A 16,159-nucleotide genomic window follows, 5' to 3' on the forward strand; every position below is an offset into this window, starting at 1 on the left:
ACACAGTCACCAACACCATCCTATGTACACTATGTATACTTGTATGTAGTATGATCCGCCGCGACACACGCGACACACGCGTCACACGCGTCACACGCGCAGGTATATGATACAAGGGTGTCGAGGTAGAGGGAGAGCACACGACACACATCGTCAGTACGTTTAGTTTGTTATTGGACATGTTTACTGAAACTCCACGTGAATATCAACAGTCAACACCAACAAGGACCGGCACTTACCGTGATCTCAAGCGCAACTACGTGCAATATGTTCAGTGAACGAAACTAAAGCATTATACAAATATATATAACTTTCTGACACACAACAACTCTTCCCTTATTAAAGGTAAATGTAACGTTCAATAACATGCCTCCCGAAGATTTTGTAAACTGTAATTCCCTAAAATAAAGTGGTGAAATGGCATGAGAAGCGTATTGACCCATTATGACGACGATTTAAGAATTGAATGTCGAATTGAAATAATAGTGTATGTCACAAAATTAAGTAGGCAGACAGAGGAGGCGGTCACTTACCGTGATCTTGTCGATGATCTTCTCCCACAGCTTGGCGAGCGGCTTGTTGTCGAGCGCGTCCACGTCGGCCGCCTTGGCGCGCACCTCGGTGGCGAGCAGCTTGAGCTTGGCGGGCGACATGGTGGCGGGGCTGTCCAGCTCCTGCTCGATGTCGGCCAGGTACTTGTGCAGCACGTCGATGTCGTTGCCGCGCTTCACCAGCCCGTGCTTCTTGAGGTGCGCCCAGCGCGCGTTGATGGCGTCGATCTGCTCCTTCAGCTTCTCCAGGTACACGGGGTCGCAGCTCTTGGCGAACTCCACGTAGTTGCCGTTCAGCTTGTCCTTGATGGCCTCCATGCGGGACATCTCCAGCTCCAGGGTCTGCTTGCCGACGTTGGTGCCGAGTCCGTCGAGCCAGCTCGTCAGCGACTGCAGGTCGTTCTGTATCTCCCTGGCCGTCAGCAGGGCGTACTCTAGCTTGCTCTTAGACTCGGTGATCTGCGCTCCGAGCTTGTTGTACAGCTCCTTCAGCATGTCGATCTTCTTGGAGAACTCCTGCGGCTCGGGCACGCTCTTCTCTTCGACCATCTTGCGGCCGGTCTTGATGATGGTCTCCACCTCGGACTTGATCTCGCTGAGCGTGCGGTAGAACCTCTGCGGAATTAACCAAAAAAAGAAGCTTCGGGAAACCATTACCGAGCACGCGTGCTTTACACCGATCACATCAATACTGACATCATACTGACATCGCCGAGTGGTATACTTACATCTGTCAGGCCGACACTGGGATATTTGAAGTCAGTAGTGCCAATATGAATGTGAGCGGAGTGCGTACTTACTATCCATTTGTATAAAGCGATGCTTAAGATAACGAGTAAGTAGAGTGAGTCCCAGTTCATATCGAGTGTACAGAGTGAGGGAGCGCGGTGGAGCGGTGCGGCGGAGAGAGGCAGGTGCGTGCTGGAGGCGCGCGCGCGGAAGTGCCGCCACGGCGACCAGTGAGCTCATCGCAACGATACATCGATGTGCGAACATAAAGCGCTACTATACAGGTGACAAGCGTGTCATTGCTAAATAGACGAGTAGGAACCTATTTGATGTCAAACGCAAAAGTTTAGGACCATGAATAATCATTTTGGGAGGTTTTTGGATGAAAACAACCATCAGACAAATAGTTTGTAACAATACTAAACTGGTAAAATATTTATATTAGAAAAAAAAACCTCTGACTAACCTTGAATGAGTCAAAATGATACGGAAGTATTATTCTTTTTGTCTTTCGATACTTATTTTTTTCGGTTAGCCCTCAACTAACAGATCAACGTTAATTAAATGCAAAGTTGCACAGAACCGAAAACTACTAAGTATTTACCTAAATTAATATTGGTATGAGAACCACAAATTTACATAATATAATATCAATAAACAAGGGTGTTGGCATGTCGGTGGCACATCCATAGGTTCGCTCCGCAATGTAGGTGCCGTGTAATCACAAATGGAATGATAGAATCCTTTCAATGCGAGTGATGAGAGCGCACACACGCGACACGCGACATTGTGCGCGCCCGGCGGATAATCGCATTGTGTCTATACACTAGCCGCTAGCCACTAGGCCGATACTACTGTATACTGTACGGTACACACTAGCACTCTATACACGATAGCCGATACCATTCAGCTAGCTTCCGATCACTTTCATAATAGGCTTCATTTACATCTAACTAAATATACGCACTTCCTCCGTGGAATCATTATGTTTTTTCGTAGTGTGTAAAAATAGGTAAATAAAATATTTACATTATTAATTTACGAAACACCGGATAGTTTGTTTCAATGATCAAACGAGATATGTTACAAAATGTTGATATTATTCACTTATTATAAAATAGATAAACAACACAATATAATGACGAAAGTACCGTCATTGTTGACAAACAGTAGCGTTTGTGCGCACAACAATGCGCGCACGCGCACTATCACTCACTATTGTACTAGTTCACAGGCGGATATTCGACAAGACGCATATGCGCGCTCAGAGACAACACTGAGCCCTACAACGAGCTCACATAACTTGCACTTGCTCAATGTAACATTTGATATGTCATTCGAGATGTGAAGGGATAGTTGCACTGCAGTTCAATACTACCAGCAATCTGAGATGATTACTGTAGTACGAGATGACGTTATTACGTTATTATTTTGTTCGATAATTGTTACATTTATTTTTTACATTATTATATGGTACTTTAAAAAAATACTTAGATAATAAAGAAGTATAGCCTCATTAAAACCATTCTTCACGTGAAATATGGCAAACTACTTTAGTTACGTACAAAAAAGTAATCGGAAGTAGACTCGTACAGTTCGGTAATGTATCGTATTGTGAGGTATTGTGAAGAGTTATTAGAGAATAATGTAATAGTTCACCGAGTGAAGGACGTCGAGGCGAACCGCGGGCGCGAGCGGCCGGCAGAGCGTGGCGGCACTTATCAAATATCGGAGCTACGGACGCGCACCGCGCGTCGCGAGCTCATTTGAAACGATTCGAATTCGACTATGTTATCCGAAATCTTACGAGGGATTTTTAGCATTTAATACGTCAATGCCGGGTCGACGTAGAGACTTAGGGGTGAGAGACAAACTAACGCGAATTTTTTTTTTTTTTAGATGGCAGTGACGTTTTGCTTCCCATTTTAGAGACGTTTCTAGTCGTCGGAGTTATACCCTTGCGCAGAGTGGTAAATAAATATAAGGCACAGGTGTACTCACGAGGCAGGTCCGCAGCTGCGCGCGCACGTTGTCGGGCTCGTGTCCCGCCAGCGGCAGTGCGCGCGCGCAGTCGTGCTGCACGGCGCTGAGCGCGCGCGCCGCCGCCTCCAGGCGCGCGCCGATGTCGGCGTCGGCGCCGGGCGGCGGGCTGCCCGGCGCCTCGTCCTCCGGGGCCTCCTCGTCGGCCGCGCGCAGCCACTCCTCCACGTGCTCGAACTTGCGCTGCCGAAAAACGTCGATGCGTCACTCCTTTCGGAACGGATACGTACGCGGCGAACGACGATCGTCGAACGTGACGAATAATGTGAGCCGCAGTCCCCCGGCGGGATGGACGCGTACCTGCACGAGGTCGAGCTGGTCGCGCAGGCGCGTGGCGGCCTCGCGCTTGCCGCAGGCGGCGTAGGTGTCGGCGCAGGCGCGCACGTCCTGCGCCAGGCGCCGCTGCTCGGCGAGCTCGCGGCGCAGGGCGCGGCGGCGGGCGGGCGGCGCGGTGTCGAGCTCGGCGGCGGCGGTGCTGAGCCACTGCTGCAGACGGTCCACGGACACCTCGGAGGCGGCCGCCTCGCGCGCCGACCGCTCCAGCAGCGTGCTGCGCGCCGCGGCCTGCACACCGACACGTACGTATAGCTCGCATCCATCGCGTTACGTGAAAATCTTTTAAGCTCAATAGTATATAGTTTTTTTTTCTGTTGTAACTATAGGTATTGTAAAAAAATATATCAATTCGATGTCGAAATAGATAAAACGTATCGTCGGAGCGAGCCCCGCGTCGCACCTCGGCTCGGAGCGTGTTCCAGCGGTCGGTGACGGCGTCGATCTCGGCCTGTATCCAGCCCGGCATGATGTGAGCGTCGATCAGCTGCCGCCCGATGTCCTGGATGCGGGACAGACGCTCGTCGCTGTGGTTCTGGATGTAGTTCTCCAAGTCCTGCATCACCAACGACTCGATCGAATACTTCATCGTTACAAATCTTATTTGATAAAACGGCACACAATAGAACGATCGGACGATAAAATATAAGAACAAACTGACGTAGAGCTCCTCGGCGATCTCCTCGGCGTCGGCGGGCGCGTTGGGCGAGCGGCGCAGGCGGCGCTGCAGCCCGTCCAGCCACGCGCTCTCCTGCATCAGCCACGCGCGCAGCTCGCCCGACTCGTGCCACGCCTCCGCCAGCACCCTGCACGAGCACCGCGGAGAGGGAAGGTTCCGTTATAACTTATATTGATAAATAACGCCATCGAATATCATCATTCTTAAACGGGACCAATATTCGTATACTTCACGAAAACTTAACTTTTATTCGTAAATATTATGACTTATTTTTAATGTTGTACATGTGTTAATTTTTTGTTGAGAATTTTAAAGAAAAAGAAAAGAAAAGTAAAACGACAAAAAAAGAAAAGAATTTAAGTTTTTAGCTAAGGAGTAGAATTTTAACATAATGGTGGGTAGTGGACGATGCACGTACTTGTACCGCTCGTAGACTCCGTGCGTGACGTCGTTCCACTTGGCGTTGAGCTGCGTCATGCGCTTGGCCAGCGCCGCGGGCGGCCGCTGCTCCGCCTGCAGCAGGATGTCGTTACCTGCACCACCAAAGTGTTACACTCCATTACAAACGGATCAGTCACTAGCATAGTGACGACAGTTAGTTATCGGGCACGCGTACGCACCGGCCTCGTTGAGGTTGCGGAACTCCTGCGTCTTGTCGTCGCACTTGTCCTTGAGCCCCTGGAAGCGCGCCTTCATCTGGTAGAGCTCGGCGGAGTCCGTGATGTTGCACTCGTGCGCGGCGGGCAGCGCCTCGGCCACGGCCGCCAGCCACGCCTCCAGCTCGGCGGCGCCGCGGAACACGGCCTCCGTCCTCTCCAGCGCCCGCCGCAGCTGTTCGTTGAGCTTGTGGCTCTTGTCGGTCGCGTTGTCGAATCGTTTCTTCAACGCTTTCGTATCGTTCTGTATCGTCTTGCCGAGAGACTCGTCGCAATCCTCGAGTATCGTATCTCTCGTCGTCTCGATAGACTCCAGCTTCGACTTGTACGTCGATTTGTCCTCCTCGAATTTCTGAAAATGGAATATACCCGATAAAATAAATTCTTAACAAAATTCTTTTACGATTAGAACCTCAAAATCCAACTAATTTCGAAGTAAAAATCAATTGCACCGCCTATGCGAGAAAATATGATCAGTGAATATACTAACGTTGCTGGTGTCGAGCAGTCGGTCCAGCAGTTCCACCTCGCCCAGCGGCACGTACTCGTGCTCCTGCAGGAACTGCTCCACACTGTCCAGCCACGAACTGACCGCCGCGCTGTCCTGCTCCAACTGATCCAACAGTTTCACTCCTGCAACATATACAACCGTATCGATTCACGTACGTTCGAGACAAGGTAAAAACATCGTACCGTGCGTTACGAGAACACAGACCGTTCTCTAGTTTAGTGATCTTCCCCTGCAGCAGGCTCCTGGCGTCGCCGAACTTGGTGACGAGGTTCTCGAGGCTGCTCCTGAAGTTGAGCTCCTGCACGCTGCCCTTCTCGTAGTGGTCGCGGCGCTCGCGCACCACCGCGTCGTACGTGTCCTGCAGCTCGGCGAAGCGAGCCTGCAGCGCGCCCAGCTCGCGCAGCTTGGCGCCCATCACGTCCCGCGCACAGATCATCGCGTGCTCCGACACGATCTGCATCTCCATCGCCTGCACGTCGCTCTGCAAGCTCTTGAACTCGTCCTCGTGTCTGTCGGCGGGTTTCTTGTTGAGCGCCACTTTGATCTCGACCTCTCGCTTCGTGAGCTCGAGGAGCAGCTCCTCGTAGTCTTCGTTGATTCGTTTCGAGTCCGCTTCGACGTCGCTCTTGTGCGCCGCGGATATCGGCTTCGTCAGGAGGATGATCGACTGCGCGTTCAGTTCCTTCAATTTCATGTCTAGCTGTTTCATCGCTCGGATTTTGTTTCTGAAAATATACGAGTGTAAAAAAAAAAAATTTGGCCTATAGTCCAATCGGAAACAATTATGATCGGTGAAGTGGGGACGGTCGAGACGTACCGTAGATGTATGAGCAGGTTGTTGGAGGGCTTGTCCTGTCGCGTGCGGTCCCGCCAGGCGCGCACGTCGCCCAGCTGGCGGCGCAGCTCGGCCACGCGGGCGCCGTAGTTGCGCTTGTCGTGCAGCAGGTTGAGCGTGTTGCGCAGCGCCAGCACGCGCCGCACGATGCCGTCCCAGCGCGCCTTCAGCTCGGCGATGCTGCGGGCGTGGCGCGCCGCCTCGTCTGTAAGCAAGGCACCGTTACACCTGCACTAGCGACACTGACACACCGCGTGACCCCGGCGCCACTGGACGCTCACGCTCGTACCCTCGAGGCCCGGCTCCCCGGCGAGGCGGCGCTGTATCTCCTCCACGTTGGCGAAGTCGGCGCGCTGCGTGTCGATCTCCTTCTCCACGCGCTCCAGCAGCGCCGGCACCTCGCTCCTCTCCGCGCCCTCGCCGCCCTTCGACTCCAGCTCCACCTTGCACTGGGGACGAGTTACGACATCGTATATTATCCCGACTAAAGGAACCGACACTCTGATTATAGCCGTGCTCCTAATTAATTTGCCGTTTGAAGCGTTACTTACGTCTTCGAGTAGTTTCTCGGCGTTCTCGGCCCACGTGACGAAGGTCCTGTATCCGAGCTGGAAGTCAGTGTTGGAGTCGGAGAGCCGCGGCTTCTTGGAGTCGCTGTGAGTGACCTCCGTGACGGAGCCGGCGGTGGTGACGGTGGTGGTGGTCTCGGTGACGGTGGTCGAGGAGCCGGCCGTATCTCCCGTCGTGTCCATGGCGGAGGGAGCGTTTTCGTCGTCCACGTCCCAATCGATGTCGAACCCTAAGTCTTTAATCTGTAACGATTAAATCATAATTATTATCATCAGTTTATACGTTAACGATTATAAAAGGTTTAAGCATCGGAGACGAGTGCTTTTCGTATGAAATCGAAGGTGAGTCGACGTCCGAATGCGGATGTAAGCGTCCCAGAGAGGCGCACTCACCCGCTGCGCCTGCACGTCGAGGATCATGAGCAGCGCGTCCAGGCGGTCGCTGAGCGCTTCGGCGCGCTCGAGCTGCGGGCCCGGCGGCTCCTGGCAGCGCGCCGCCAGCGCCGCCGCCGCGTCCAGCTGCGCCAGCGCCTCGGCCTGGCGCGCCAGCAGCTCGCGCCGCAGCGCCCGCAGCGCGCCGCGCCGGGCCAGCGCCGCCTCCACGCTGTCGGCCGGCGCCGCCTCCATGCGCTTCAGCTCGGCCTCGGCGCGCTCCAGCGCCGCGCGCAGCACCGCCAGCCGCTCGTCCAGCGCCGCGCCGCCCGCCTGCAGCTCGCGCAGGCGCGCCAGCTGCGAGCCCGTCCACTGGCACGTGTGCGCCCAGCGCTCGCTCAGCGCCGCCAGCTGGTCCTCCACCTCGGCCACGCGCTCGTCGTGCGCCGCGTCGTCGTCCACCACGATGACGCAGTCGGCCAGCGCGTCCACGAGCGGCTGCTGGCGCCGCAGCTCCTCGTGCAGCTGCGTCACGCCGGCCAGGCGCGCGGCGGGCGCGCGCACGGCGGCCAGGCGCGACATGCGGTCCTCGGTGCGCGTGAGCCAGGCGCGGAAGCGCTCGAGCTGCTCGTGCTGCGCGCGCATGAGCGCGCGGTGCACGTCGGCCTGCGTGCTCATGGCGCGCGTGCGCAGGTGCTCCCAGCGCGTGTTGAGCAGGCGCAGCTGCAGCCGCACCTCGGCCGCCTCGTCGCGCGTGAGCCCCGCCTCCAGCACGAGGCGCGCGCCCTCCTCCAGCACGCCGCCCACGCGGCACTGCTGCTCGGACAGCTCCAGCAGGAATTTCTGCGGCGAGAGGGCGAGTTAGCGCGGTGGAACGCGACGAGCGATCGCCTCGTCCGCCGGCGGTCGGTCGCGTACCTCGTGCGAGTGGAAGTGCTCCTTGAGGCGCTGCAGGTCGTCGGTGTCGGTGGCGGGCGCCTCGGCGAGCCGCTCCTCGGCCTCGAGCAGCCACGCGAGCACCTCCTCGAAGGCGGCGTAGTACCCGCCGAGCTCCACCGAGCCGGTCGTCGCCGTCGACAGCGGACGACTCGACGACACCTGCTGCTGACACGACATCGTACGCTCATTAGAGAAGCTTCGCTGACGTTTCCGTCTCTCATAAACATTAAGTGTCAATGAAATAAATTCATAAGAACTCTCGGATTCTCGGATAAATATCGCACCTCGGGCGGGTTGGTGGTGACGGGCGTGGTGGGCTCGGAGGCGACGCTGTCGAGGTCGGCCACGTCCTCGCTGGAGTGCGGCAGGGATTGGAACAGGCACATCACGTACATCATGATCGACTTCTTGTCGGGGTTCGGCGTGTTCACGTCTACAAACAGATACCGACCGTTAACCCATTTTTAGAAGCATTTAGAATTTCATTATAACATTTAGAACCGTTAAGAAAATCTGTATGATTTAGTTTTGACTGATATCAATAGAAACATAATATTGTAGGCATTCAATCGCGAGTTAGCGATAATACAAAGGAGGGTGACAACAGGCGCTCACCCTCGGGGTCGAGCAGCTTGTCGATGCCGAGGTGCGCGTGCGCCACGTTGAAGGCGTGCTCGAGGCGCGCGGCGGGCGAGCGCCCCACCACGGCCGTGTAGTCGAACAGCTGCGGCCGCCAGCGGTGCAGCAGCGCGTTGAAGGCGAGCCCGTCGCTCCACGACGACGTGAAGTTGCGCACCGACACGCCCGCGTAGTTGCCCGTGTGCGTGCGGCACCACGCCAGCAGCGTCTTCTCCAGGTTGGTCTGCTGCAGCTCCGACATGAGCTCCTTGAGGTGGTAGTGCACCTGCCAGTGCAGGATGATGCTCCACACCAGGCCGAGCGTCAGCTTGGGGTTGCCGTCCACGATGTCGTTGCTGGAGATGTTCACGAGCTTCACGCCGTTCGCGTCCAGCACCTGCAGCGCCGTGTTCACGTTGTTGATGTGATGCACGCGCATGCGCCCGCGCTCCCGCTTCTGTAACACGCACATCCACACGTCATATATTATAGCCGATCCGACGATTGACAAATTAGATGGTACTGTTTGTTATTAACAAACGCAGGTTGCCAGCAGCCATAAAGTAGTTCTAACAACTATCATTATTGTAATACTTACTGAGCTGAGAATATTAACGACAAAGGCAAATAGGTAATTACCGAATATTTGTCAAATAATAAACACTTACATATTGCTGGGCAGTGAGGATCTCGAGCAGCGACAGTAAGATCTCTCCATCTCGAAGGTCCAGGAACAGGTCTTCGACCAGCGGCTTGTCGTTCTACAGAGAATATTTAACAATGTGTTAGATGAGGTCAGCTCAAGTAGCTGCTAGGCTCAAGGCTGACACTAGTAATTAACAGAAATATATTGCAAGAGAATAACAACTCGAACATTACTAGTATCACTGCTCGCGTAAGTGGTAACTGGACACCTCGCATAGAAAGGTAATGTATGTAATAAAGGTAATGTATATATGTACATGTAATAGTATAATTTTGCAGCCTCCAAGGTTCTATCACAGAACCTTTCATTTTACTTTCAATTGGAACGTAAACATAGTCACGTCCACCGGTCCACGTCCGTCGCGCATATCCTACCGATAACATAAGCGTTGAAGAATCGGAACTGTTCTGCTGGTCCCATTAAATGGATTCTTTCGTAACATGTATAAAACAGCAGGCACTGATAAATATTGTATAATAGGATATGGGAAGTAACGCGGACAATCATGTTACTTTAGAATGCTTCACGTTTTGGCACAGGTTACACGGGCCGTGGTCGCAACGTCAGGCATTCTAAGGTAAAATGATATTTGTAAAATACTAACAACCTCGCAGGACTAAATAGCTCACTTTATAAGCAACCACTTTTGTGCTGTAAGTTATGACATAACACAAGACATAAAAAAGAAATGATTGATGAGTGAAATAGAGTGGCAACACCGATATCAAACCACCAAAGATTATGCTCGATTATTTCATAATGAAGAAAGACACGATGTAATTGAATAACTAAGAGAATTTTGTGATATTCATTAGAAAATAATTATAATAAACTAGTAAACAGTTACGGGTGGTGATGCGTAAGTGCGCGTATAAAGGCTTATAAACACGTATAGGTATAAAGTATAAACAAACAGCGCGCTCGCTGCTCTAAGAGAATTGACCTTAACCCATATCTTCCCAAAGCAATAAATATTCAAAAATACATTGTTTTCTTTACACTTTTATTTAAAGTAGCCTTTCAATAAGACAAAAATAGGCGTCAAATTTTTTAGGGTTGTAGGGTAACTGAAATTCAGTACCGCACCTTAAATGGGGCGCTGGGATAATATGCCACTGGTATATGTATAGAGAAAAAATTACCTGTTGTTATGTTATATCACTTTTATTTATGGAATGTCAAATAAATAGATAAAATTACAAGTAATCATATTAAATAATAAATAAATAAATGAAAAATAAATCAGTAAATCAAAAAATATTGAATTGTGAGGCAATATTGCAGGCAATGTGCGAAAAATTACGCAAACCCTTCATTAGCGGCACCTAAAATTAGGCTTTTGTGGCATTCACGACACCAAATTTGAGTTCCGTTTTGATAATATAATGATCCTTTCCTTCCTCTTGATCATAGTCTTAGCTTTCTTAGGGGCGCAGCAGACATATCGGATCAAATAGGGGTCTTCACCGCTTCGCCTTTCCCCTTGACGTCAAACAGTCGTCCACATTGCCTTACCACATAACTTCTGAACTTTTGATGATGAAACCGTACATCGAACTTCGGTTTCAGCCAACAATTAGCGACGCGCAAGATTATAAATCGCCCCTGCATCCTTGCTTCCACTATCTTCGTCACTCAAATCATCATTTTCAGGTGGCGTGACAAAAATATTAGCTGAAATTGTAATGTTATCGTCTTCTAAAGCTGATAGAATTCACTGATATTCAACCTTTAACTAAAAAAAACAAAAGTAATTCTAAATAAAACTCTAAATTCTATATAAACTATGTTCCAATAAAATTGTTCAAACAAATTATCATGGTGCCTTCTGTTCCCAACGCACCTCAAATGGGGCGTTCAATAGAACATTGTAAAATTCACATAAAAAAATGAAATAACTTTATGTTACTATTATTACCTGATAATATAACCTTATTACTTTCCAAAACATCGCCCCACTAAAATAATGAATAAAAAATATAATAGTTATTACTTACCTTTTCCTGCCACTCGTGTTGCTTGAAATTGACCAAACTCGGAATTTTATAAAAAAAATACTAATGATCACAATCACTGCCAATCACTACTAGATTAACTGCAAATATGTCTAGTATATAATAAAATTATAAAATCTATCGTTAATTGTTAACATCCAGGTTTTATCGTGTAAAATATAAGTGCACCTTAAATGGGGCGGTGGGAAGATATGGGTTAATTACTTCATACGCTGAATTTGAAAGTACCACGCGTTGCCGTTTGAACATCGTATTGTGATCTTACCACTTACATTCCTTCACACACCATCAGTGAGGCAAGTCTTTAATATATGTATCTGTTTTATATTATCATAAACTTCTTCCTTACTTACTTTTTAAATCTGTATCTTCTTTAATTAATGCAATTAGTGGGTGAGAAAAACATAAAACATTTTTTAATTTCAAAGGAATCTATAATTTTTGTGGCATGTGACAAGCAATCAACGGTAGATAGAACTAAATTAAATTTTCTGCTTTTTCATATGTTACATACAAGCAACAAATTAAATTAATCGATTGACTGACAAGAGATTACTTTAAACTTGGGTGCAAAATATCGCTGCACCCACATACTATTATAATGTATTTAGTATCTGCATAATAAATAATAGTTAGATATAGTAGGTGTACCTTAACCAGTTGTGAGTTGATCCACTTGGCGAATGTCTTCTTCTGCACGTCTTCTCGTTCATCTGTAACAACACAGACACCACGTTACACCGTGTCTCTACACAAGTATCCACATCATTGATACTCCTCTGTCCATATTGTCCACACAAACACACACACACTTGAACAATGTTAACAGCTAACATCTCACAACATCTTCACCAGTACATATTACGTTTGAAATCATGAATGTAATACGCAATAACAAGATGGTATGGATTCAACATTACATCTCGATGAACACTAATTTATATCACACTAATATTCCTGTAGGTGAGTTATAGGTACGTCAATGTGTTAGCATTGTTCCTCACGTCACTAACACACAACACAATTATACTATAAACTTAATGATATAAATAATCTTAATAATTAAGAAGTAAAACATTTATGGCGAAGCAGAAGGGTTGGATGTTATTATTTTAGGTAGGAATATACAAAATAGGAAATGTTCTGAGATATTTATTAAATTTGGATAAAAAAAGAATGACATTGAATTTATTGATGATCAACCCTAGACATGACACATCTAGACTGTTGCCATACCAGTATAATGCCAATATCTACGTGATAAAGACCTTTTTGCCTAAAATATGTACTAGGTAGGTAGGTACTTGTTATTTATTAAGAGCGATTAAACCCTACTTAGGTGACTTAGGTACACTCAACGACAAGGGGTGCATACTGTGCCACTGGTTATGGGATCACACTAAACTTGAGAGCAACGTACTGCAATTGTTACTGTGATCGCAGTGCTGTGAGGGGGGGCTCACGAACGCCTCCCAGGTCTTAAGCAGGGTCAGCATGGCCCCGCGCGCCTCACACAGAACCCTCGCGACTATCAACACCCACCACTCGAAGTACAGCGCGAACAAGCTTATTATATTCATAAGAACTGCGCGGATAGACAGAGGGAACCAGTCGCAGACTTGTATTCCCGTGTGTCGGACTGAAACTAATAGCCAGGCATCGACGGATGAGCCGTCCCGTTACACGCTCGAGCGGCTTTATTGTCGCTTTGTTTGTCGTTGCATAATGTGATGTATGTCTGCGACCTTCGGCGATTCGCCGTCGCACCACACAGCACATACACTAAGATTCAGAGCAGTTGCAGCGGAAGTACCACCGCTACGAGTCGGGCCACCCACCCGTGGATGAATACTTCCACTATTGCAACCGATCGTCGATCATCTAGCACTCGGCTCGTGACGCAAGGTCGTAGAGAATTCCGCGGATTATCATAATTATTACAACTATCATATACAGCTTACTTCATTCAATGATTATGTGGCAAACAGTAATAAATCAACCGCCTCGTCACTGTATAATGTATTTTCGGTGGAAGCGTCGAGATCTCCTTCACCTTGCGACTTTGAAACGGATACTTTTTGTAATGTTAAGTTTTTACGCCAGTATTATGTCACGCTTCAAGTTCGTTTTACCGATAACGGTAACGTGGACATTCTGCACTTTGTGTCACAGATTTATGTGTACCTACAATACTTCTACAGCTTTCATTCCAGCTCCTCTATCCTGACCCAAGGAATTCTTAAGCGAACATGTTCGTTCGTTAGGAACAGATAGAGTTTACTGAGGCACAAGAAGAGGGGGGTAAGAACGCATTAAAATATATTAATTACAAACGTTGTTTCGGTTAGAAAAAGCGACATCAATATAATCATTGTTATCGTCCTTCTCAGAGCAAAGGTTAAACAATGCGCGCGTTTATGTTCAGCCGCCAGTAGGTAGTGGCGGTGCGGGTGTGCGGTGTGTCATCTTGAGATAACAATCAGCTCGGTTTAACCGAATCCGAATATTGGCGGAGCGCGGAGATTCGCGCTGTGAACACGTCTTATACCAATAATTGGAAGACACGTTCAGGGTCACCGTTGCCTACATGATAATTAGACTCGAGTCGATAAACAACGTGCTGGAGTGTTCCACACTAGCCACCGTGTCTCGTTGTTTAACATTATAACACGAGTAACTACACGACATATTAAAATCGAATAAAGTAGTGGTTTACGAAAGCACAATGATTAGATACCGCCGGATACTAGGCATGCTTCTTACATAGACCGACCATGTTGGTCGGTCTATGTAAGATGATATGATGATGTATAGATGATACTTGATATTACGTATTCACAATATGTATACGAATTATGATGAAGTATGAGTAATTCTGTGTAAACATTACGTCGAGCATCAGGTGTATATTTATCTTGCGATTTGCATAATTTGCAACAGTGAGAAGTGCTGGACATGGTTTCTTTAAATAGTTTAGTGCATAAATCACGTTCGGAGTGCTCGTTGATTCCAAGCGTAGTACGGAAGGTGTAGATAGCAATGACGATGGAATCAGTGATATGAGACAGTGGTCCGTCTCAGCTGATACGAGATGATTCACATTCAGATAAGCGCGGATAAAAAACAAATAGTTGTTGGGTGAGCGGCACGAGAGCCGCGCGCCACCACTCGCCACCACTCGCCATCACTCGCCACCACTCGCGACCCGCATCGACAATGAGGCACGTGTGTTACCTCGGACGCCGCGGACGGACGCACCTCGAGCTTACACATCATAAAAAATATATTTGTAAACAAAGCTGCATGATACCTTCTTATTGTAAAAGCCGAAGAGAAGCGATCTCTAGGCTATAATAAACGTCAAAATATATCACTAATCGTTTAGAAGTCAAGATCTACGGACCTAAGCTCCTGTCGTTCTTCATACATAGACTGCTCTACAGCAAAGTTCCTCTGCTAATGCTACTAGAACAAGTGAACTCATATTGACATTTGAAGAACAGATTAGAGGGTTTTTATGTTTACATACCTACTTAGATAAGAGCTCGTTCTCATATGCAGAAATAATTCAAAGTTATGGTTAGGTAAGATATTGAAGTATAATGTGAGGTGGGTGCAGGCTCTTCTACTAAGTCTACAAGTGACATAACGCGTAATGACATGTGTTAAGTGCGACGTTACGTGGTCCCGGTGACGTCACTACAAGGTGGTAACACTGGTAACAGTGGTAGCGCCAGCTTATTTGCATTCCCTCCACTTGGTGCATCCGCGATAACGCTCGCGGTCGCGGCTCCGCGAGCGAATCATTTACATTCATTCATAGAGTCATTAAGTGCGGCGCCGTCATTCACCATGCACTGTGCGACGCTGACACTACTCACAGCACAGCGCACAGTGCGCACTGCCCCCGCGGCAAGTAGCGTCGCTTCCGGCGCGCACCACTCTTCACATCGCCATCATACAGAATGCACAGATAATAAGACGTTAACTTTACATACGAAATCAGTTGAAGGGCGAGGGCACAACTCCGTGACTCTGTTTATTTATTCTGTTCCCCTTCGTTTGGTAGATTATGAACATGTGCGTCCGAGCCGTCATTAAACTTACATCACACATGCATCATCACACAAATATGTGTCCCGTCACCACTGAGACGCACTCAGATTACCCTTTCGCCCAGACATCCTATTTGCTACATATATTTTATACTAGGTAACTCCTTTATTATTTTCCTCATTTAGGCCAAATGTTGATACTTATAATACTCGTTACAATTACTGAATCTACCACTAGCTCGGAAAGGGGCAGAGTGTTGTGAGAAGTGCTAGCGAGAAACTCACGGCCAGTCTTCCTGTCCTGCGTAATATTGCCGGAACTAGTCAGCTGGTAGATTATTAGGTTGATGATTTGTAGTCATAAGCCATTTAAGTTGTAAAACATGGGATGCGCGTGCGCATGTGCGGCGCCCGGAGCGTGGTTCGCGCTGACGCGGGCCCGGCCGCCGCCCGCGCGCCGCACGTGGGCGAACCCGACACATTGTTACGTGAAGAAAGTTGGAGATAACGCCATATACATAATATTACGTTCACATTAACTGACGGCCACT

The 16,159-nt window shown here is 48.8% G+C and overlaps 1 protein-coding gene across 8 annotated transcripts in view; it reads right to left on the minus strand.

Annotated features, from left to right (window-relative positions):
- Positions 1-16,159, minus strand: part of Dys (Dystrophin) — a 595,099-nt gene that overhangs the window by 565,302 nt on the left and 13,638 nt on the right. For all 8 annotated transcript variants that reach the window (XM_076128368.1, XM_076128365.1, XM_076128371.1 and 5 more), the window contains 18 exons: positions 12,205-12,266; positions 9,501-9,593; positions 8,830-9,289; positions 8,499-8,647; positions 8,194-8,376; positions 7,297-8,118; positions 6,886-7,146; positions 6,624-6,783; positions 6,317-6,539; positions 5,704-6,224; positions 5,479-5,621; positions 4,953-5,340; positions 4,751-4,865; positions 4,315-4,459; positions 4,057-4,209; positions 3,621-3,884; positions 3,282-3,503; positions 534-1,166 (listed from right to left, as the gene is read on the minus strand). In XM_076128368.1, the coding sequence (XP_075984483.1) occupies positions 534-1,166; positions 3,282-3,503; positions 3,621-3,884; positions 4,057-4,209; positions 4,315-4,459; positions 4,751-4,865; positions 4,953-5,340; positions 5,479-5,621; positions 5,704-6,224; positions 6,317-6,539; positions 6,624-6,783; positions 6,886-7,146; positions 7,297-8,118; positions 8,194-8,376; positions 8,499-8,647; positions 8,830-9,289; positions 9,501-9,593; positions 12,205-12,266 (4,997 nt within the window). The remainder of the gene's footprint in view (positions 1-533; positions 1,167-3,281; positions 3,504-3,620; positions 3,885-4,056; positions 4,210-4,314; positions 4,460-4,750; positions 4,866-4,952; positions 5,341-5,478; positions 5,622-5,703; positions 6,225-6,316; positions 6,540-6,623; positions 6,784-6,885; positions 7,147-7,296; positions 8,119-8,193; positions 8,377-8,498; positions 8,648-8,829; positions 9,290-9,500; positions 9,594-12,204; positions 12,267-16,159) is intronic.

The sequence above is a fragment of the Anticarsia gemmatalis genome, chromosome 21 (assembly GCF_050436995.1).
Source record: "Anticarsia gemmatalis isolate Benzon Research Colony breed Stoneville strain chromosome 21, ilAntGemm2 primary, whole genome shotgun sequence".
Classification (NCBI taxonomy): Eukaryota; Metazoa; Arthropoda; class Insecta; order Lepidoptera; family Erebidae; genus Anticarsia; species Anticarsia gemmatalis.